This window comes from Hirundo rustica, chromosome 19 (assembly GCF_015227805.2).
Source record: "Hirundo rustica isolate bHirRus1 chromosome 19, bHirRus1.pri.v3, whole genome shotgun sequence".
NCBI classification, from domain to species: Eukaryota; Metazoa; Chordata; class Aves; order Passeriformes; family Hirundinidae; genus Hirundo; species Hirundo rustica.
This window is the reverse complement of record NC_053468.1, coordinates 657,846-680,026: the sequence shown is the minus strand read 5'-3', so window position 1 is coordinate 680,026 and position 22,181 is coordinate 657,846. Positions and strand designations below refer to the sequence as shown.

Here is a 22,181-nt window from a genome sequence, read left to right as displayed (position 1 = left end):
ACCTTATTTTCAGGTTAGAGGGATTTTTTTTTTTTTTTTTTTTTTCCAATAAAAGGAAAATGGTGCTGAAAGCAAGCCTGGTGATCTCCCAGTGTTAAGGGGCTTGGAGAATGTATTGGCTGGATTACTGCTGTGGTGAAAGGCACAGAGTAATGTATGGATGATCCTGATGCAGCCAGCTCTCAGACTTCCCTCCCTGCTCATTTCTCATTCCTGTGGTACAATCCCACACAGTTGACACTACCAGCAGCACAGAGTTGCCACGGCAGGCAAATCCAGGGAACAGAAGCTCTCTGAATCTGGAAACACACCTGCTCCAGAAGAAATGGGGAGTTCTTCCAACACATGACTTGTGAGGAGCTGTGCATGGAAGTGTTGTGGGCATTGCTGCTTCTTGGTGGGAGTCTGCACCTAGTCAGACTAGCACATGATTAGGAAAGAGTTTGGCATTCTGGTTTAGCAGCCTGTCCTCTTATCAGCATAGCCCCCAGAATCTAGGACAGGATCAGTCCCCAGTTAAACTAGATAAACTCTGCCTTGCTTGTGGGTGGACAGCTGGAAAGCACCAAAGATTACAGGTGGGCAGAGCGGCCTCTTGCCTTAAGCCAGAGCTGTACAGAGCTCCTGTGCCACCTAGGGATCCCAGAGGTGTGTCCCAGTGCACACCTCCAAGGACATGAGGTAATCACTGCTGTAGCTGCGGCGTTCACTTGCACCTGTGCTGGGTGACAGTCACCTGTTCTGTGCTCAGCTCCCTGTCCTCGTTGTAAGCCTGCTTTTTGCACGACCTGTTTAAAATGAACCCTGGCGTATTCCTGAGGGAACTCAAACCTTAGCTTAGGCCCTGCTCTTGTGGTTTGAGGGAATCACAGGCAAAGCTGATCATAGGGGTCTACTGTTTATCCTGCTCTAAGTGCAGCACAGGGGGCTAAAGTCTGGGCTGCTGGGGCTGGAGGCAGATGGAAGATCCAAATCTCATTGGACTTATACACCTGAGCTCAAGACTGTTCAAAATCTGTCTTTCAGGATAAAATATGGTTGTCATTTCTGTATGTATTCTAAAGTGAGCAGAGGCCAGGTCTCTCATTCCTTTTATGCCTAGTGAGAACATCCAGTTGGTTCTGTGTTCATCTTGGGGAAGCAGGGGATGATCACAGGACACTTAAGCAGCAGAGTAAGGAATCACATTTTGGTTTGGGTTATGGAGTGCCCCTGCTAGGATGATTAGTAGTTATCCCACATGGAAGAGCTCTAATAGCAGAGGCTGTGAGCTCTCTTTAGAGCGGTAATTAATGTGGACTGAGGAATGCTGCTGGGATGCAGCAGATCCAGGCTCTGATCTGGTCTGATCTGATGCTGCCAGAACAGGTCATTGACCCCAGTGTTCAACATGCTGCCAGGAGCCTCGGGGCTGGGGCCTTAGAAATCTTCAGAAGCTTTTTGCAATGAGTTTAGCACCTTCCTGCCCAGTTCTGCTCTCCTTATGTGCTTCTAAAAGGTGGGTTTGTTGATTTATGAAAGAACTTTCACTTCTGTTTGAAGCAATCTAAATCTGGAAAGGAAGTCTTGAGCTCCTCATTGTTGCTGTGTATGGGTTATTGTTGCGGCCTGCAGGTTCCAGTGTGAGGTTTTATTTATAAACTGGAGAGAAGAAATAATTAGTAGGCTTTGCAGATTGATTTTTGGCCATCAGCACTAAAAGACATTGCATGGGCAGGTGGTGTGTTTGTCAGTAAGTGCAGTCATAGGAAGACGTGTGTCCATGTTCCTCATGCTGCCTACAGTGCTCTTGGAGAACCTCTCCACACCTGGTTCCTACCAATTTTCTAGCCACAATTTTCTTCTTCCAGAGCAGTTTTTCCCTTTTATTTCTAGAGTAAACTAGAGGACTAAATCCTGCTTTAAATACAGTTATGTAGCTCCTCTGAAATAAGCTGAAGTAGGGAGATTTGTTTTTAAAGCTTCCTGACGTTTTTAGATGTCTCCTTAAAAACTGTTCTATATCTGCCAAGCAAAACACTTCAGGCCTTTTGTCTTTATGAGCAAAACTGAAACTTTCCACAGAGTAAAACATGTCTTATGAAGTCTGCTAACTTTAATTTCCCATAATTTCTTTAGAGACAGATCTGAGTGGCTCAGGCCAGCATCAGCTAGTAGTATAAAACTCTGAGTGCAGATCAGATGCAGTGTTTTTCCCCTCATTTTGGTGAATTCTGGAAGCTGTACCCTTGCCTATCCTCCCTTGTTTTAAAGAAAGAATTGACTAAAACCCACAGGTATTGTTCTAAGGAGACTGATCTGTTTGGGGAGTTCTGCACAGGCCCTCAGCCTTCTCCCTTTGGAAGAAGAAAGGTTTCAAGTTTTCTTTTCCTGTGAAACACAGGGATGTCAGGAATAGCTCTGGAAGAGCCGACACCAAAGACTCTTAGCATTTGTTCACACAGCTAAGCTGGGAGAAACCCCAGAGTAGATCTCTAAGGGCTTGTCAGTCCCATTCGTATTCAGACAGGATATTATGTGTGTTGAAACTGGTTTGGTCTTGCTTTGTGGGTCAAGTGTAATATTTGTAGAACCACTGGCTGACTGCTAAAGGCCTGATTTAAGCACTGCTGTATTAGAAGCATTTTGCCTGGGTATAACAAGGCAGAGTTTTCTGTGGGATGTTTCTCCATGCAGCCTAAATTCCTGAGCCATTTGCAGTCATGGCTAGGGACTAGAGTGGAATCTGTGGAAACTCATATTTGGAAGGAGAAAAGAAAGCTACTGTGATCTGGGTCTTTAGCTATTGCACTGAAACACTGGCTGTGTTTGTGTTGAGACTTTTGCATTTGTAGGAAATGCAATCCTGCTGTGGCAGATGTTTTCTGTAGTGATGCTGAATGCACCTCCGTGCCAGTAATTACCTATTTACCTCTAAATGAACTGGGCCTTATCAGTTCTCACCTGCCAGTCTGTAACTGCAGGGATAGCTAACCTAGCAAGAGCTAGCTGAATGCTTCTGCTAGGGTGACATTAATGTTTAGTGTTTAATTCTTGTGGAAACTAAATTACAACACATTGTGCTGCCAAGGCAGGTTCCAGTTCCACTGATGTGTTCTTTCCTTAATTTTTTCTAGTGTGCTATTCGAATTTCCTCAGCTGCCAAGAATAACTAGTTTGGTGTTTGAGGTGAAGAGCTTTGCAGTGAATGGGTATCTGGCAACATAAGGTTTCAAGCTGAAGGCAGTAGCAGCCCTGCAATCAGTGCAGTGGGCAGGGATTGTGCTGGCACCAGATGCAGTGGTGGTGCAGCCCTGCTCTGAGCTGAAGTCCCCAGAAGTGTCTGGGGGTTCCTTGCAACTCCTCTCCTTGGTCAGCCCAGCTGCTCTTCTAATGAAGGGGCAGATCCTGCCTCTAGCATTTTATTAACAAACTTTTCAGTTTCCTTTTGAACTGTTGTGCCAAAACAGGACATGTTTCTCACTGTTAGAGACTGCTGCTGTACACCAGTAGAGTTCTGAGCCTGCAGGGGAGCTTACAGAGACATCCATGCTCGTTTCTGGCCTTCTTCCTTATGCTGACTTAGCCAGGACTAGCTGGCTATCCTGGCCACTAGGATACTTAATCCCACTAGGTTTAACCTGCATCCTCTTTCCAGTTCTCTAATGCAAAATGCTTCTGGTTCTTCATCTTTCCTAGGCAGGGCTCCGTGCTGTCCCTGCTGCCCAGTGCCTCCTGCCTGTCCCCACCCTGCAGTGTCTCTCCACTGCTCAGCTCTGCCTCAGCACAAGGTTTTGTCCTCTGGCCCAGAGCTGTGACAGCCTCTCTGAGGCCCCACAGACATGGCCTGACTCAGCAGTTTTCACACTTCTGGCTTGATCTTTCCTGCAGCTGTGAAACCAAGGTGCAGAGGGAAGGGGAAACACATGAGGAAACGCATGGTCTGATCTCTGCCTCTCCCTTTCACTCCTCGTGGATCCTCCACATAAATAGGCTGGCTCAGCCCTTTCAGTCTTCCTGTATTCCCGACACGTGGGTGACGTCTCTGCCATTGCTGTCAAGGCCCCTTTTCGCTGCAGAGAATAAAGTCTCCACATGCGGGCTGTATTTTACAGGGTGGGCCAGTAGCATGGTCTGTCAGCTTCCCTGACAGAGCCTCAGTGGTGTGGGAACAGCATCAGTGAGCTCTGCAAGTCTCTGCATTGTTAGAATTCTTTAGAGTTCTTCTAAGTGCTGAGCCTTCAGCCTCTTCATGCAAGTAGCTGTGGCTCAGATTTATCTAACCCCAAACTCTGGAAGAGAGAACAGGGTGGAAGTTGGAGAGCCACCCTGATGCATGAGGGATTTTGAAATTTATCAGTAAGAAACACTAATTTCTTTGGGAATAATAATTTTGAGAGCTTTCCCTCTAAGATGATTGACTGCAAACTGAACATAGCTTCTGGGAGGTTGGAGTGGGTACCATGGCACAGCTTTGCTTTGATCACACGTAGCTGCACCAAGATCACATTTAATTACTTTGAAAGCCTCTCTCTGAGCAGTAGATTCTCTTCCCCCAGCTGGGATGGACTTCATTATACAGAGGCCAAAAATCTCTCTTTTCTTTAGTAAGTTCTTATTTTCATGCAAAACTTTGAACTGAGTGACAACACATTTGAACTTGGGGCTACTTTAGGTTTATACTTAACTCTCTGATACTATGTTCATATCTCCTCTTAGATTTGAGGTATGAAATAAAGCTTCTTTCTTCCTCAGAGGTTGAAAGACATGGGAAAAATCTGCTGTGAACTGTGTTGTTTTATCTCAAAGCACATATTATTTGCAGCAAGGTAGCTGTTACATTCCTGTAACATATTGTCCAACTGTTGTTTAATCAATAAGACATATATTTCACAGCACAGCAGATACACAGCTTTAAAGCCAACAGCCTTGCAAAGTTTATATATTGGCTACCAAGTACTGTCCTCTAAATTATTTTCTCATGTTCCAATGAGCTTCTGCTTGCCATCTGCCCTTCACGCAGTCGTCATATCATGTCTGTTCTTTAAAGGGCAATTTAATTAGATCTTCTTTCAGTAGGTTTTAATCAAGTGTTATGGGGTTGCTGGTGAATTATTTACAGCCGTATCACTTGATGGAACACTTGGTCTGCTAAAAGTATCGTGTAAGTGACATCTGTAGCAAAGAGTAGAGCTGGCTCTGACTGAGGACCCCACTTACGTTCCTTGGGGTTGTCCAGTTGACATCAGATGAATGTCGGGTTATGTGAGCCCACTTTCCTTTACAGGAGTAGCAACTGAATGTGACTGTACTGAAAACAAAGGAGTTGAAGCAGTGTAAAACTAGGGTAAGAGCTGAATTTAGCTCTAGTCTCTGCTGGCTCGGTTCTTTTGTAAGTGCCTTTCAAGGCTGAATACCTTAAACAGCATGGCCTTGACCCCCACTTGAAGCTCCAGCTATTTAAACACAAGTACTGTTGTACTGTCTTCAGACTTGGTCTGATGTTAAATTAAGTGTTTTGAATGAATAAGGGAGTAAAAAACAACACTCATATAGCAAAGGATAACCAACTGAGAAAGTGGATATTTTTAGAATACAAAAGGATTCTTTCTCTGCCTTATTTCACCTGACTCCTAAATTGGTAGAAATGCTACAGTTAAAAGATAACCTTTCTTTTTTCATCTTGTTGAACGCATGTTTCAGCAACACTGCTCTTTTGCCAGTTCAGCTCCCATTTTGCATGAGACAGCCCCAGCATGAGGCTGCCATCCACTCAAATACACGTCAAAGTTTACAATAATAACTGTTCAGCTCTCTCTTAGCATCCAGAACTGACACTTAATTGTTCTTCTCCCTTTTGAGCCATGTATGTGGCAAGAAGTGTATTATATGATGGTCTCGTCCATAACATGCAAGTGCTGCTACCCACGGCCTAAACAATATTCACTGTTTCTGTGAAGATTTAATTTGCTCACACCTATCTCTGAAATCTCTGCCACTAAAATCATTACAGGAACGCTTTAAAGTCCAGGTACTCTTAAGCTCCTTCTCTGAATTTTTAAGTGCTTGGAGCTGTTCCTGGGGCTGATAGTGAACTACTAGTACAGCTGACAATCAAGAAGGATGTAGGATAGAGACCCCTACCATTGCCCAATTCATGCGGTCCTTCAGTGGGTAAGTGCGGTTGTTTGACTTTAGGGAATGATGTACAGGGAGGCCCTGGAAACCCCCAAAAGACCAATAGAGAATTTAGCAGGTCATTATATCTCGTTGGAGATCATTGTGTGCCATGAGCCTTTTGTGAAGGACAAGACTAATTTACAGTTTAATTGTGCTGAAGTCCTGGATATGTCAGCGTGCTTCACAGGCTCCTCATAAGGGACAATGGGGTGAGAAGTTGTGTACTCTGCAGTTCCCCCTGCAATAAGAGGGACGACTGCCTGCACTCAACCCATGCTTTGATCCTTCCTCATTCTGTAGAATGGCCAAAGACAAGGAGGGAGTTTGTAATGTTGGCAAGTGAAAGCTGAGTAGGTTACAGTCTCACTGAGGGGAACTGAAAGCAGTCGGCTTATTCACGAGAGGCTTTTCTAACTTCTTTTGGCAGCAGCAGCAAGGGCTGACAAATTGCAGAGAAAGTGCTTCTAGTCCTGGTTTTATTTAGTGTTTGGGACAGGACAGTGTGGCAGTTGGGATAAGAACTGCACCTTTATTGCACTGTAATTCTCACATTGCTGCTGCAGATGGCCTGGCTGGGAGACAAAGGGATCCTTAGCATTGCTTATCTAGGTTGGATATCTGGAGCACACACCTGACAGGTTACCTGCGGGTCTCAGGGTTCACGTTCAAGTGGCACTGTATAGTAGTTGGCTTTATGGCGGTCCCTCTCCTTTCAGCTGCTGTGGAACCCACAGGCGTTTTCCCCTCTCTGTCTGCCATTGCTGTTTGTTGGTTCCATATGGATCATCCCCGGTCCCAAGCCTTGTGCAGCTGCTGGGAGAGTCCTCGCAGCAGAAAGTGCTGCTCCGTGTTACTGAGAGCCTTCCCCTCCCCCAGGTTGGGATATTCCTTGTGCAACGTGATCTAACCCAGAGTGGTTGGGAACTGATAGTCCAGAGTTCATTTCCAGTTATTATTGTAGTAGGGAGTCGGGCTGGATCGAGGTACTCATTTCCAGCACAGACCATATACCCTTTGAAAGCATAAACAACCTCTAGGTCAGTTTTACTTAGCTTCATACACAAGGGTTTCAGCTAAACAGGAAGAGCAAGCGGGAGCTGAAGCACTGCAAGAAGCTGGTTCAGCACACATCCATACTGGACTAAGTAAGGTCCCTTTCAGCAGAAAAAGATATACATAGAGGACTGAGCTCTAAAGCAGCAGGAAAAGCTCCCTGCTTTTGTCTTTTGAGTTGGTCATCTTAACTGCAATGCCTTTTTTCTCATTATCTAGGATCCTACAGAAGCCCTTCATAGACAGGATCTAGGATAGCTTTGAAGGGAGGCTGAACTAGGTGAATCATTACCCTCAGAGTATGAACTTGAAGTGTTGGGGAGCCATACCCGGTACTTGTGCAGACCCAGCAGCAGCAATCCATGTGTAACTACAGCCAGGATGGGAGCACGAAGTTAACAGCAGTAAAGCCTCCCTCAGCTGTACTTTGCTGCATGCTAATACAGCCTTCTGTTATGATTTGAGGCTGAAGAGACACTTTTCACAGCTCAGGATCTGCACGTGGAAATGAGACTAACTTGTGGTGGCTGTCATTGCCCATTCCAGCTGGAATTTGTGCTGCCCTGGGAAATGGGGCTTAGGCAGCTCATGGAGCAAACTGGGGTCAGAGGTTGTTAAATTCAGAGTGCAGTCAGGCCGCACAGCCAGTGGGGAAGGGGAGCCTCTGGGCTGGACAAACAGGTCACACAGGTTTCCAGACACCTACCCAGCAGAGCTCCAAGGCTGCAGGAGCTGGATGCTTTCAGGTAGGAGCAGCACCAGCACTTGGTGAGAACTGAAGTTCCATCAAGTACTAGAGTGTTTAAGCTTAGTTTTAGCAAGAATCCATCAGAGTAGTCAATAATTTGAGTTCTTTGCAGGTAATAATTAAGTTCCTCCTACAAAACACCACTGATACCATTAAATTTAGTTTCTAACACAAGATTAACAGCTTCACTTGGTCCTTGCTACATCCTTTCCTTTAGAGAGAGACCAGCTTGGATATGGGGATCTGGCCATTTGTGCTCTCTTTAGGGAGCAGGGGTCACATCCTGCTCTCTGTAGGGGTGACTCCTACACTCCTGCTCTTCCTGTTGCCTCACTCACTCTGCCCCTGGCCCTGCAGAGTAGCAGGGGAGTAGGAAGGAAGAACTAGTCCAGTACAAAACCTCACTGAACAGTCAAAGACACCCAGCAACTGACCAGCTTTAGTGCAGAGTAGAACACACAGCTCATCCCAGTAACTTCAAAACAAAATCAGGGAAAAGGCCATAAATAAAACCTTTCTGCAACACCATCCTCTGTCTCACAGCTTTCCCCACATCCCCCGTTCAACCCAAACTTCTTCACGTAATCCTCCATTCTCGCTGCAATTATACTGGCTCCATCAGTGGGATGGTTTTGAGCTTTCAGAAAGGATCTGCACAGAGGTTTGTATGAGGCTGCGATATTCCTGATCTTGAGGACAGAAAGGTTCACCCGAGGACGTGGAAATGCAGAGAGAGGGGGCTTTGGACAGGTGCTGGTGAGAATGTTTGCTTGCTGAGAAGGAAAGAGAACTGACCCCATTGACAAATGGCATCACCAGTCCTGGGGGGAAGATAAGCTCACAGTCCACTGACGCCATTTTACTCTTTAACTGTGCTAGGAGTCTCTCCAAGAGCTGAGCTGTGGGAGACTCGGTTAACTTGTGAGCTGAATCAGTTACATTCACAGCTTTTCCAGTCCTGTATTTTGTGTTTTAGTGCCTGTACACAGTACTCTGGGAGCATTCTTAATAATTGGTGAGCAAACTGAAAATCTGATCCCACTGCATGGCAGTCCATACCAAAGCTTTTCTTTTTCCTTCTTAAAATCTTGTGTTATAGGTTCAAAGCATTTTGAACCGAATGGGGTTTAGTGTGTTTTGTTCTTCCTGACAATCCCAAAATACAATCTCATAGCAGCTTGTTAAAATAAAGCTGTTTTGCTGTTTTAAAAGAGAGAATGTGGCAAGTTGCCACATTCCAGTTAAGCAATTTCCTAGAGTTGACTTTTTTTTAATGCATGTTTTTTTCAGTTGCGTCCCTACTCTGTTTTCTCTGCAAGAAGCCAAAATACCTCAGACAAGACAGAAGCCCCCATCTCTATATTAATACTTGAAGCAAACTCCCCTTCCTGAGTCTCATCATGAGAACAGAACATGGAGCCCTGGCATGAGGGACTGTAGTGTATGTGACAAGCTGTAATTTTTAAGAACTGTGGCTTTTTTTTGGAAACAGCATTTTCCTTCATGGGGTAGATGTGCCCTTTTTTATTGCAGCAGCCCTCAGAAGCAGCTCGGCAATGGGAGCTGGGGATCCTCCCGGGGAGATTCCAGGCTGTGCTGGGCAGTGAGCGGTGGTGGCTCTGCAGCTGGGGGCAGCAAGGCTCGCTCCAAGTGCCAGGTTCCTCCTCTCTGCAGGAGGGGAGCGGGATGTGCCTGGCTCAGTTCACTGGGTGGATGCCTGTCCTGCGAAATTGGGGTTTGGCAGGTGCATGCAGAAACCGAGTAACTGATTTAAGAACATCTGCTGAGTAATTGAAGGGAAGAGCAGGCAAGTCCTCAAGGTAGTGAGTAATGCTACAGCTTCCTATTTCTGGGTGACTGTGCTCAGTCCTCTCCCTTTCTCTTTTCAGCTGAAGAAAATGACTGGCAGTGCCTGTGCTGAAGTGACAGGACTGGACATGCAGGGGCTTTGCAGGCAGGTCATGGAGATGGGCTCCAAGAGCCTGGGCAGCCAGAGTGCTTCTGCTGAGCTCCCAAATGCCTGTGTTTGTAACCTAACCCAGCACAAGGCTCAGCTGTTCTGCTGGGTAACAGGCAGCATGGGCAGGACCTTATCCAGCATTCGGGGAAATCAGGGCATCTGGAAGTTTCAGATAACCTCAGTGTTCTTTGCATGAGATCACAGCTGGAAAGCTAATAATAATAATCTGCTGCTGATTATTTGCACTTTCAAAATTGTACTGTAAACAATCTAGTTGAATTTATAAATTACCTTTGCCAAAACACAAAAGAGAAGTAATACTATCTATGAAGGAAGGATAGAGGTAGAAAAGTGGTTTTTTTTTTTCTTTTTGTTCAAGACATTTTTGGATTCAGAAGCTGATTCTAAAGCAAGATTGCTGATACTTAGGGAATCCTGCTATTTTTTTTGCTTGTCCTATGATGGCTGAGCACTGTGAGTTTTGCGTTTGTGGAAATAATCAGAGCAACTGAGCTGTGGAAGGAGAGCTCATGTGCTCTATTTTCAAACAAGACAACTATTAGGAAAGCTGAGTGTGGGCACTGACTTTGTGCCTGTGAGACAGGTAAGAAGCTGTCTGCAGCTCTGCTGGATCCCTCAGCCATTTATAGGCCTTCACTGTGTTTCTGGCTTTGGTATTCTGGAGGAGTGTTAGAAAGAATTACTCCCAGTAGTGTTTTACATCACACCTGGCAGGAAGTGTAGTAGAGTAGCAGTGGCATGGAGAGTCTTTCATTGTACAGGTGTGGCATTGCAGCTTTCTACAGCATTGTCAGGATCCAGGATTTTCAGTAATGCCTAAATTAGCCGTGTTCCTTTTGGCTGGAGTGAAAAATCTCAACTCTTGTGGCATGAATTTGTATCCAGCACCCAGAGCTGTCCTCTGGCAGGCAGAGAAATACAACACAAATCCCTTTGTGTTTCCCCTGCTCCTTGGGAGGAGAGTATTTCCATGGCAGACCAGCACGCAGGCTGTTACAATGGCTTTTTCTTTTCTCAGCAGTTTGGGGTTTGTGTGTTTCTGGTCGATGTGGCTCAGCACAGTGAGTCCCTCCTCTGGTCTGAGCAGGGGCAGTTGGAAATGAACCCAGAGCCTGCTCAGCTTCTCTTCCTGCACATAGTCCAAGGAGATACTTTAAGACAATAGGGATGTAACTCTGCACAAGGAATGCAAAGGGGTGATGAAGTTTTCTAAAGGGTATTTCCTAAAGAGCCTGTGGAGCATGAAAAGCGAAAAGAGAAATGGAATTAAAGCATACAAGTGTATAAATCACTTTTTAGAAATGTTTCTTACAGGCAGATGCTCTGGAAGTTTTTGTGAATTGGGAAAGTGATGGAAAATGTGAGAAGTTTGCTGCTCTAAAAGCCTTTTTCCAACCCCCAACTGGAGCAAAAAAATCAGGCTCAGATTTTTCACAAATTCTGCATAAAATAATTTTTGGACACACAAGCAAAATGCTTAAACTCTGATCCTGAACTGGCACATTTTCTTCCATTGTACATTTAATGCAGATTTTTATTAGAAGAATATGTTTTGAGGATTTTAATTTACTTCCATAGAGTGCCTTACAAATGAGAAACTTGGTTTTAGCCAACTGTCACCACATACTTCTCTTAAATGAGCAAAACCAAAGGAAGACCAGCCCCATCCTCCTGTTCTACTTAGGCACAGAGACAAATGTGGTGTGTGAAGTTTCTGTGGAAATTCACTAAAGTAATGGCTATTGTACCTGCCTGAAAGATGCTGAGCTTGGAGCCTATTATCTTTGTATTTGTGATCTTTTTTCAAGTGCTGATTAAAATCTTTCCAGGCTGCTGTATGATACCAAGTAGCTATTGCAGAGCTGTCTGGTGTACAGCCAATTGCTGTTTATCAGTCCCCTCTGTATTTTTTCCTCATACAACTATTCCTGGGTCAGCACCTGTATTTTCCCCTACTTTTTAAGTAGGCACAAGATGGTTTAGGTGAAAGTCTCAGAGTCACAAGAAAAAATGTTCTTTTGGAGGTTGGGAGTCTGGGTTCAGGTGTCTGCACTCTAAATCCTGTATTTGTATTTAACTAATGATAGAAACCCCTCATGATTGCTACAGGCAAATGTGAACCAGTAAGAGAGAGCCCCAAGGAGATTTTTTGAAAAACAAAATGTGAGCGGTGAGCCATGGCAGCTTTCTTACTCAGTGTCTGTGAAAAGAGAAATGCGACCCCAGTATTTGCCAAAATAGCTCAATTCTTTCTAGCAGGAACCCAATAATTGGGAGCATTTCAGAGAATATTTTCTTAGCTGAGATTTCCCAGGGTGCAGAGACAGAACGTCTTCTTCAGCTCCAAGACCTGCAACCTGCTCCTACAGAGATATAACACTTTTCTGTGCAAAACTCTTCCCTGAAGCCCAGCGCAGCAGCAGTTTGGGGATCTGTGTGTGCTACAGAGAAGGTGGAACTCTGGAAGAGCTCAAATAATTGAGCCAAACAAGCAGGATTTGATTTTGTTGTGTTTTGTTTCCTTCCCTTGGTCTGCTAATAAGCCTGAGAGCAAACTGCTAATCTGTCTCATTCCCCAGCCAGTGCGAGGGCATGGTAGAGACTGGAGGTTTGTGCTTGTATTTTATTGAGGCTACAGAAAAAGAAATGTGTAAGACAAAAGAAAGAGGGTTGGGAAGGCAAGGGGAAGAAAAATGGGGAAAAGCCTTTGGGATCAGGGGCAGCATCCTGGGCAGTAAAATACTCCATTGAAGGAGTGTGGTTCCTTCCAAGACCTCTCACTTCTGTCCTGGGGAGTGTTCAGGCCTCATCTGAGGTGTTCCCCTTGGAGCTCACTGTCTGTGCCAGCTCGGGGTGCTCAGGACCTGCAGAATGGGGCTTGCAGTGAGGAAAGGGAAGTGCAGGAATATGACAAGGATCTGCAATTAGTCATTCTCTTCCTGACCTTGATGAAGGAAATGTCTGGCTTTATATTGTCTGCTGTAAACTCTCCTTTATTTAGGCTCTAAGTTTACACATGCACAGCTTGTTGGTGTCTTTATTTCCACTTCCTGCACCATCAGTCAAATACACCTGAGAGTTAATTCAGAAATGTGTGAGAATGATTTGCCACCATAAAAACTATGGAGGATATTCTCTTTAAAGGTACTTTTAAGTTTTGAATTTTACAGAGAGATCCATGGGCTGTAATACAGCTCCTATGTCCAGAGCATGGGCTCAGGAGAGGCTTGGGGCAGGAGGAGGTTGCTGTGCTCCGTATGGAGGCACAGCTAAGCATGATGAAGCGTGGCTGAGGTGAAGAAGCTCGCTGGCTGCTGGAGAGCTGTGAGCTGAGAGGAGCAGAGCTGCAGATCTGATGTGGCAGCAGCAGGGCTGTGCTCAGCAAATGGCAAGTACAGGTCTGAGTCTTACAGAATGGTCTCAGTCATTCTGTTACACTTGTGTGTCCTCGGGTTGCAAAGGAAGGGGAGGGGGGGGACTTTCATTTTTAGTGTTCAGTGGGTGTGAAATCTCTGATCTTTAAACACAGGACTGTTCCTGTAGCTGCATTAGGCTCAGATGCCTCGCTGGGATGAAATCTTTGAAGAGAATTATGTTATGAGGCTCAGGGAACTACTTGATTGTGTAGTTTCATCCTCCCACTCTTAGCTGGGAAGGCCTCAACTGAGTCTTTACAGCCTCAGTTGCTGAGATTGTGAAAAAGAGAAGAGGAGAGAAGAAAAGGAGTGGTATGTGGCCTCCAAGTGACCCAGAAATGATGCTGTCTGCATCATTTGACAAAGCAGAAATAACATACTGTAGTGTTTGGGCAGTGGCTATTGTGTCAGCCTCAGGCATGACTGAGGGTTCAAAGGAAAATCCATCCATCTGGTGTTCCATCTCTCTGTACCCTCTACCTCTCTGTGCTAGTATTTACCAGTTTCTCCTAAGGCTTCTCCCCTCAGCACACCTTGTCTGCACATTTTCCTGCTGGCTTGTGCTGGGTCCTGTTTTATAGTGCTTGTTTAGCAATGCACTGAGGAATTATTTCCTTTTCTGTTACAAGCAAGCCCAAAGTCCCTCAGCGGCCCAGCCGGATGCTGCAGGAGCAGCAGGGCTGGCACCGGGGCTCCAAGGTGGGACTGCCAGCTGGGGGCTTCTTCCATCCCTGGCATCCTTCTGGCACCCTCTGTTTTTCAGAGTCCCTGCTGCCGGGAGCCACTGGTTAGAGCGGAGCACTGAGAGAGCTTTCACGGCCCCTTTTCAGAGCTGCTCCTTCACTTTGTGCAAGTTCTTCCTCCTTCTTATTTTTAACGAGGTGCTACTGCATGGGGTCCTTGGAGTGTATTGATATTCCTGAGGTGTCTGTGGCGTTCAAAGCAGCGGTAGTGTTCTGCAGCCACTCTTGTCCAAGGGCATCATGCCTGTGGCCCAGCACAGCAGTCACTTACACACCTGGTGCCTGAGACTGCAGCTGTGTGATCAGAGGTGGATGGGAAATGCACCCCAACGAGCAGCAACTCTGGCTACCGTTTCAGCACAGCTAAAAACACAGAAACCAGGCCTCACATTCTGCACAGGTGTCCTGCCCACTGCCAAGCTTCTTGCTGAATGAGTCAGCTGGGTTCAAGCAGAGAATGTGAATTCCACAGGCTGCAGGTCAGAGTCTGATGTGTGAGCCCCTTTTTTTTCTCAGATGGCACCTCAAATAAAGCAAATTACTTTGCTGCCAAATATTTGTCTGTAATATTTTGTCTGATACCTATTTTACCATGCCTGGCTGGTGAAAATACAAGTCACAATATCATCCTTTAGTAGCTTCAGTTCTGTTGGTTTTGAGGGCAAATCAATGTGGGTGACAAACAGTGACCTAATTTTTTAGGATACAAATAATTCCTTGAAATGAAGTGTTTTGCTTCTCTTCCTCTTACTCTGGGTTGTGAATTTTGCTCCTGTGCAGATGCTGTGCTTGCCTTGGAAAGAGTTGTTTGAATTTCGTGCTGATCTCAAGATAGTTTGGAGGTTTGTGAGATTGAGACTCCAGCTGAATCCTGCATTATGTGACTGTTCCTGATGGAAGGACAGATGGGAAGCATGGTTTTCTCTGTGGCTGAACGAAGTGTTCTATGAACAGGTTTGGATCAGATTTCACTGCAAATTGAGCATATGTCATGTGAAAAGGGTACAGATCCCCTCTCTCAGTTTAAGCAAGCAGATTTGGTTCCAAACCAGTCAAAACCAGGCAGTGGTTCAATTCTCCCTGTACTGGAAAGGGAACACTTCACACTGTTGTCAGGTATCTTTATACCTACAGGCACAGCGAGGATTTCTCTGAACACACTGGGAAATGAGAATTTCTGAGGCTGCAGTTGGTGCTGGGGATGCTGTGATCAGATGCTCAGATGCTGATAACTATCGAGATAGCTGGGGGCATTCAGATGAGTCAGCTGCTGAGAGCTGGAGTTCACAAAGGAGCAGCTCGGCGCTCTGTGGCAGAGCTGCACACACGCTTGGGTTGTTGTCAGCTGAAGGGCCCTGCAGACCCTCACACCGGAGCAGAACTCATTTGGATGGTTGGCTGCACAGCAGAGAGGCCTGTCCTGTGCCTGCAGATCCTGGCAGAGCTGAGCCTAGAGCTGTGTCCTGTGCTCCCCCATCCTCCTGGCTCCTGGGCACACTGGGAAAGCCTCGACACTATTTCTGTGCAGTGATTCCTCGGCCTTATTCTGGTCCCCTCCTCGGACACTTGTCCTGGTGTATTCCTTGTATCCCCTCTGGCCCCACACCAGTGTTCAGGCTCAGCAGCAGTCTGATCACACTGATCAGAGTCACTGATTCCTGCTTTTGGGGGAAGGTTCTGCTCAGGACATGCTCAGCATTGGTGCATTTCAGTCCCACCTGGAGAACCCAGCCAGCACTTCTCCCTCTTCAGTGTTTGCTATTCCCGCCAGTCTGGCATTCCCACATGGTCAGTGCAGGATCTGGGGGAGCTGTTAGCTCTGTAGTGCTCCTCTCTCCAAAGCCCACAGGGGCAGGGCTGCTTTTGAGGCCATGTCTGAGATAGACCCTGAGGCAGAGCAGGCACTGACCTCGTATTTTGAGTGGCTGGGGTGAGTGGCTCGCATGGGGAGGGGTTGGTTCACTGTGTGGGCACTTGCACAGGGGCTTTCTGAGCTCTCCAGAGCCCAGGCTCTGAGTGCTGTCTAACAGTGACATCCTAGGCCTTTCCCTTGCATGGATCAACCCTGCTGCACCCTTTTTTCACTTTAAATGATGACTTTGAGAAAGTGCCCTGAAGTATCCTCACATGCTGCTCCCAGTAGCTGGTGAGATCTTTATCAGTCTCTCACATGGTTGCCAAGCATGACTTCAGAGACAAAACTGGCAAGTCCAATTCTGACCTTTTTATGTTCTCTTCAGTGCTCAGGTGGCCTAGAAGGTTTTTTTGATCTGACATAGGGTTTGTGTATATAATGGCACTGGGGAAAATAGATAAGAGTCAGCTAAAGGTGTGAAGTGAATGCACTTTCACTGGATGCCTTCAGATGACTCATCTGACTTTCCCCAGTGCCCCGTGCAGATAAACTCCAGCTCAGCAGTTTGGTCTCCTGTTTCAGGAGGCAGAAATGCAGAACCTCCCTCACGCTCTGGTCCTGATCCAGCCAGTGCAGTGTCCTGCTGCACCAGGAGCTGCTGGGCTGCTTCGGAGAGTACTCCCTGCCCTCTGGGCTGGTTCTTGGCAGGTTAATAGAGGAGTTCCTTCCAGATTAATTCCTGTCTGAGGCAAGATAGATGATTTGCATTCTCTTAACCACATGCAAGAGCTGGGCCATACATTGATCTGATCTTTTTAAAGCCTCAGCCACCAGCTGGGTAAATTGCGGGGCAGGACTTGGTTGTAGCCTTGGAAGTTTCGGTGTAAGCTCATATTTATTGTCTCCTCTAGTGCTGCCAGGCTCCCTGAGATTTCATCTCTGAGCACAGGAGAAATAGGATCTGCTTTTAACCATGTGCTTGATTTGTTCATTAAATCATGACAGTTGTTTGTTTTGGGTATTGCAAAACTCTTCTAAACATTGCATATGTTTCAAGTCAACAGGAGAAGTTGCAGGCTTCACTGAGCAGATTATAGGTTTTCTGAAAGTGTGAAAACATGGCATTTGGTTGTGAAACGTATGATTGAATCAAACTTGGTCTCCAACTGTTGATATTCTGAAGAAATCTTGGCTGGCACTTTGGTATAGCAGAGTCCCTCTGGCTGTCCTCAAGTTGTTTAATTTTTAATTTCCATTCTGTGCCATGGATTCCCCTTCTTTTGTGAATTGAAAATAATTATTTTTGCTGCATTTATAGGGTACTTCTAGATACCCAGATTAAAAGCATGAGGCTGTGCTCCAGAAAAATGGGGAGTTTTCTAGCCTTTGCTCCTTTTTCCTTGCTTATTTGGATCAAGTGCATTGAATTCAGACTGGGTTTTGACCAAGTGCAGAAGCTGCAATAGGTCTAAGTTTAATGCCTTTTAGTGACTGTGGAACAAGATGCCGCTTTTTAAAACATGAATAAAACACAGAAGCTGGGGGAGAGTTGACCCCCAAATGCATGACACTTGATTTCTCTGGATAGACACCATAACTATTAACATTCTCTGACAAATGAAGAGGTTAGAATGTGATTTCTGATCAGTTAACCAGAGGTCAGAAATACTTGGGCTGCAGTTTGATGACAGAATTCTTCCAGCTCTTCCTTGTAGTATCTCCTGAATTCTGCACCCTGATGTCTGAGCTGGTTTTACAGATGCTTTCCTCTGCCATGTCTGCAGAAGTGCAGCTGAAAAACTTGCGGGCATTTGCTTTTTGTTTATTGTCCTCTAAAATCCCAGCTGTTGGCTGGAGGTCATGGGTATGGCAGACTTGTATCTCAAGAGGTCTGCTGTTTATTTTGCAGAAATAAATAAAAAAGTACAGGCTTGGCAGTTTTCTCATAAACTTCTTGGACTTGCTTCTCATCTGTGCTGTGAAGGGATCTTTTAAAGGCGCTGTAAGGAGATGAACATGCATCCAGGAGCACCTGGCAGCATGTGCCCTTCTCAGAGCAATGAGAACTGGTGTCCTGGCACGGGCAGAGCAGCAGGGCTCTGCCCTGGAATCAGTGATTTGCTCCAGCTGCTCTGTATCCTGTCTCTGTTCTTGTTCTTTCCCATCTCTGTGGGTTCAAGGCAGTTGGAGTATTGCTGCTTCTGGTGTGGGGTTTGCCATTTGTGATGAGTAGGACGTGCCATTTAGCAAGCAGGCAGTGAGTAGCTACTATTGGCTTTATCTCTCAGTCTAGTTTGTGGTTGGAGACCTGTGTGCTGGTTGTGGGTTTTTATGTGCGTCACTGAACCCAGAAATTTTATTATATTCTCAGAAAAGGGTTTTGCAACAGCTCAGCTATTAAAGCCAAACCATGTAGTTTAGTAAAAAGTCTGGGCAGGAAACAACAAAATGAAATTCATCCTAGGGGAGAAGCGTGGTGCATGTAGGCTGGGAAGAGAATGCAAATACACTATTTATAGGACTAGGGGAAAACAAATTTGGACTTGAGGAGCAAATGCGAAGGAGTTACCCGGGAAAAACCAGCCTTGGACCTCTGAGACACTCAGACCTGTGCTTCCAGAGTGCTTATCCATTTTGGAGAATTCGTTACGTTCCAACAAAGAAGAAAAGTTCGACATTGAAATCCATGCTGCACAGAGTCCCTCCCAGCAGTGTCCTTTAGGAGTTTATGCTATGGATGATGCTTGGGAAGAGGAAATACTTAAATATTTTTTTTAGCAGTACCAAAGCAGCCGATGCCGGTGCCTGCTCCAGGATGAGCAGGCAGAGCTGCGTGCAGGGAGAAGGGGAGGGATGAGTGCATTTGCTCCTGAGCAGACAGATCGGGCCAGCGGCAGAGCCAGGAGTGCTGCCCAGCTCTGTGCTCTTACTCATGTGATGCTTCTGGTGTTACTCTGAGGTTGGCCAGGAGAACTTCTGCGGGGAGTGCAAAAGCAGTGACTGTACCTCAGCAATATCCTGCCTCGAGCAGCGTGCTGTCCTCGTGACACTCCACGCTGGAACTGGATAACGTGGGGCACACGCTTTCTGTATCGTTCCTTTTACATAATTTGTGATTTTTCATTTATAAATAGATGCTAAGCCCTCCTTTCCTTCCACTGTGGTTTTTGGAACAGATTCTTATACCTCCATTGCCTGCAGTTCCCTGCTTTATTCTGGATCATGTGCTACTCTTAGGCATTTGCCCATAATTAGTGTTCCATATAACTAAGCGTGGAGCTCTGGCTTTACAGAGTATGCTGATAGCTCATCCTTCTTCCAGGAAAAGTAAGTCTTGCCTGATGGGAGATCCTACACTAAAATAACAGATTACAGACAGACTGCAGAGCTGAGCTGCTGCTTTACACACAGACCCATCAGGGCTGGCTGTACCAGTTCCAAAATCACTGTGCAATCTTGTCTCTGTCCCTAGGTGCTCCGCAACCCTGAGGCGTGCCCAGGAATGGGGAAGGGTGAGGTGAGCCAGGGGCAGCAGCAGGAACATCCCGCAGTGCCCTGGGAATGCCACACGTAGGGCTCACAAACACGCTGAGCCCTTTGCCTGGGGCTGGGTGTTGTGGTTGTGTATCAGAACACATATCGTCATTGGCCCTTCCCTCGAGCAGCCTCTGGAAAGAGACAAGGTCTGGGTGATTTCTGTCTTCCTTCTCTTTTCCATGACATAGCTATTGCACAGTTGGGAAGCTGTTTTTCATTTGTGTAGGCTGATTTTTGGCATACTATGGGCTGTTGAGTCTACAAACTTCCTGTGGCCTCTTCTTTCTGTCTGTCCTGAGGGGCCCTTGCCCAGCTACTCATCCCAGCCTGCCCAGGATCAGTTTCCATAGAGGTGAAAAGCAGCCTGAGAGGAAAGAAAATTTAAGCCAAGCCCCAAGCAGGAAAATGCTTGGGACTGCACCTCCAAGCTCCTTTCTGCCGTGGCAGCGAACAGGAGCGCTCTGTGGACAGGCTGTTGTGGGAAGGGACGTGGGACAGTGAGAAGGCAGAAGTTCAGAAGGTGACATGTGTGTCCCCCTGCCTGCGTGGGGCTGCCTGGAGGGTCCCAGCTCCCCTGCTCCAGAGCCAGGAGAACTCAGGGCAGGGCAGAGCCGAGGGGCCGGTGCTGAGAGAGGGCAGCAGCAGCACAGGCAGCAGCAGGGCCCAGCACACGGCGCACGCGGCAGGGACACAGCCCCTGGCTGGGCTCTGCCTGGCACACAGCAGCGTGGCAGCCACTGAGGCCCAGGCACTGCTGAGCCCGGGGCCGGCCCTGCCCTGCTCTGCTCTGGCCAGAGGAAGCAGGCAAGGGGTGGAAAAAAGGAAGTGCTGTCAGCCCCTTGGTATAAAAAGAGGTACTGAGAACGAGTGATTGGGATTTCCAGTTCCTTGTAGGTCTGGTGCAAAGCCGCGTTGGGAAGTTGTGGTGAAAAGGCTCCTCTGGTTTCAGCAGGTCAGAGTGAGAATGCAAAGGGATGGCTGAGTTTCTAGGACATGGCGCTCCTGGATCGCCTCTCCTGGGAATGGCAGTGCTTTGCATTGCTCTGGGCATTGCAGGAATTGGAATTGCTTCAGTATTCATACACTTTTTGATAAATCTCAAACTGCATGGCGCTGCTGTCAGAATTCAGTATGTGGGCAGAGAAAAACTTGTTATACGTGATAGCTGTAAGGAACAGAATGCTCGTAAAACACACTGTCAACTAACTTCATAGGAAAGCACTTAAACTGTAAGGGGAGACACAATAGAATGGTCAAAGAATCCATGTTTGTTTTTTCCTTTACATTTTCAGAATGATCATGTCCCAAATGCTGAAATTTGTTGACTATAGATCATGTTTTGATTTATAAATCATGGCTCAACTAACTTGCTTTGAGGGATTGTTTTGTTAGGAAGGTTTTGAAGCTTAAGCCTGCCTCATGGGAATGTGTGACACAGTGAGCAATCTTTGTAGAGTATTTTCTTTTTGATAAGCAAACATAAGGCACAAATAATACTCCTTTTGCTGTTTTATTTTTTGTGCCTAAAATGAAGAAATCTGTGTAGTGCATTTACCATGAGATGGTCAGGTGATAAAAGCTTTGGAATAAAACTTTAGAACAGAAGATGTGCAACAATCATCCAGTCCATCTGCCCGAATTTTTTTTCTTTTAAGTTAGCTGCTTTTAATGTTGATTTTGTAATAGAAATGCCCATCAGATAAGAGGCCTCAGAGTCTTTGGGTACTTTGGCTATTCCTGCCTCAGAATTGCTGCTGATGGGGGTTCAGAGCAGGTCTTGCATGCCACTGAAATGCTGAAGAGCGAAGCTGCTCAGTGTGAGGGAGGTGCACTGCATGGGGCTCCCTGGGAGCACCTAGGAGGATGTCATTTCTGTGTCAAGAAGGAGCCCTGCTGACAAGTCAGCATCCCCTGTGTACAAACCCAGCCTGGAAAGGGTCAGCACGTGCCAAGAAAGCTCAGAGTTTTCTTTCTGGATCCCGCAGGTGAAGCTGATTGACTACATCCACAGGCAGCGGCAGTGCAAGCTGAGCGTGCCTCTGAGCGACCGGACCGCGGAGCTCAACAGCTACCCCCGCTTCAACGACTGGCTGGACATCGTCAACGTCAGGAAGGAGGTGGTGCAGGTGAGGAGGGGGCACAGCCCTGGCACAGAACCCCCCTGTCCCTTCAGTATGTCCCCAGCTGCCTGCTGGCTCTGACAGCCACGGCAGGACTCCATCGCTGGTTAGCTTTTGATACTCATAGTGCTGTGCTGCACTGCGTTCTGTGTCCAGCATTAGCCAAAACAGGGCCATTGTGACAACTCACACACACACGGAGCTCAGTCCACTGACAGCTAAACAAGGCAGAAGAGGCTTTTTCTAGTCTTTTTCCCATTTTTGCCTCTGCAGGCCAGGTCACAATGTTCTCATTCAGTTTCCTTTGATCGTTAAACAACAAGAAATTTTCTTTGACCTCAGCAGGAATCTGCCTGGGTGAAAAATCCCACAATTTCCATGGAAGTTATTCTAGCTTGGTTCTGATGTAACTAAGTGGTCTCTGGTGAAACAGGATGGGTTCAGGACCAAGTTGTTCCTTTTATTTCCTACTGTTCATTTTGAATGTGATGCTGGTGTTGCCTTCCAGCCCAGCGAGGTTTTGGGTGGCACAGCCAAAGGTGCAGCAGTGACAATGAGAGGACAAAAGC

The 22,181-nt window shown here is 46.5% G+C and overlaps 1 protein-coding gene across 1 annotated transcript in view; it reads left to right on the top strand.

Annotated features, from left to right (window-relative positions):
• Positions 1 to 22,181, top strand: part of KSR1 (kinase suppressor of ras 1) — a 50,305-nt gene that overhangs the window by 5,387 nt on the left and 22,737 nt on the right. The window contains 1 exon segment of the mRNA XM_040082310.2: positions 21,478 to 21,618. Coding sequence (XP_039938244.1) covers positions 21,478 to 21,618 — 141 coding nt within the window.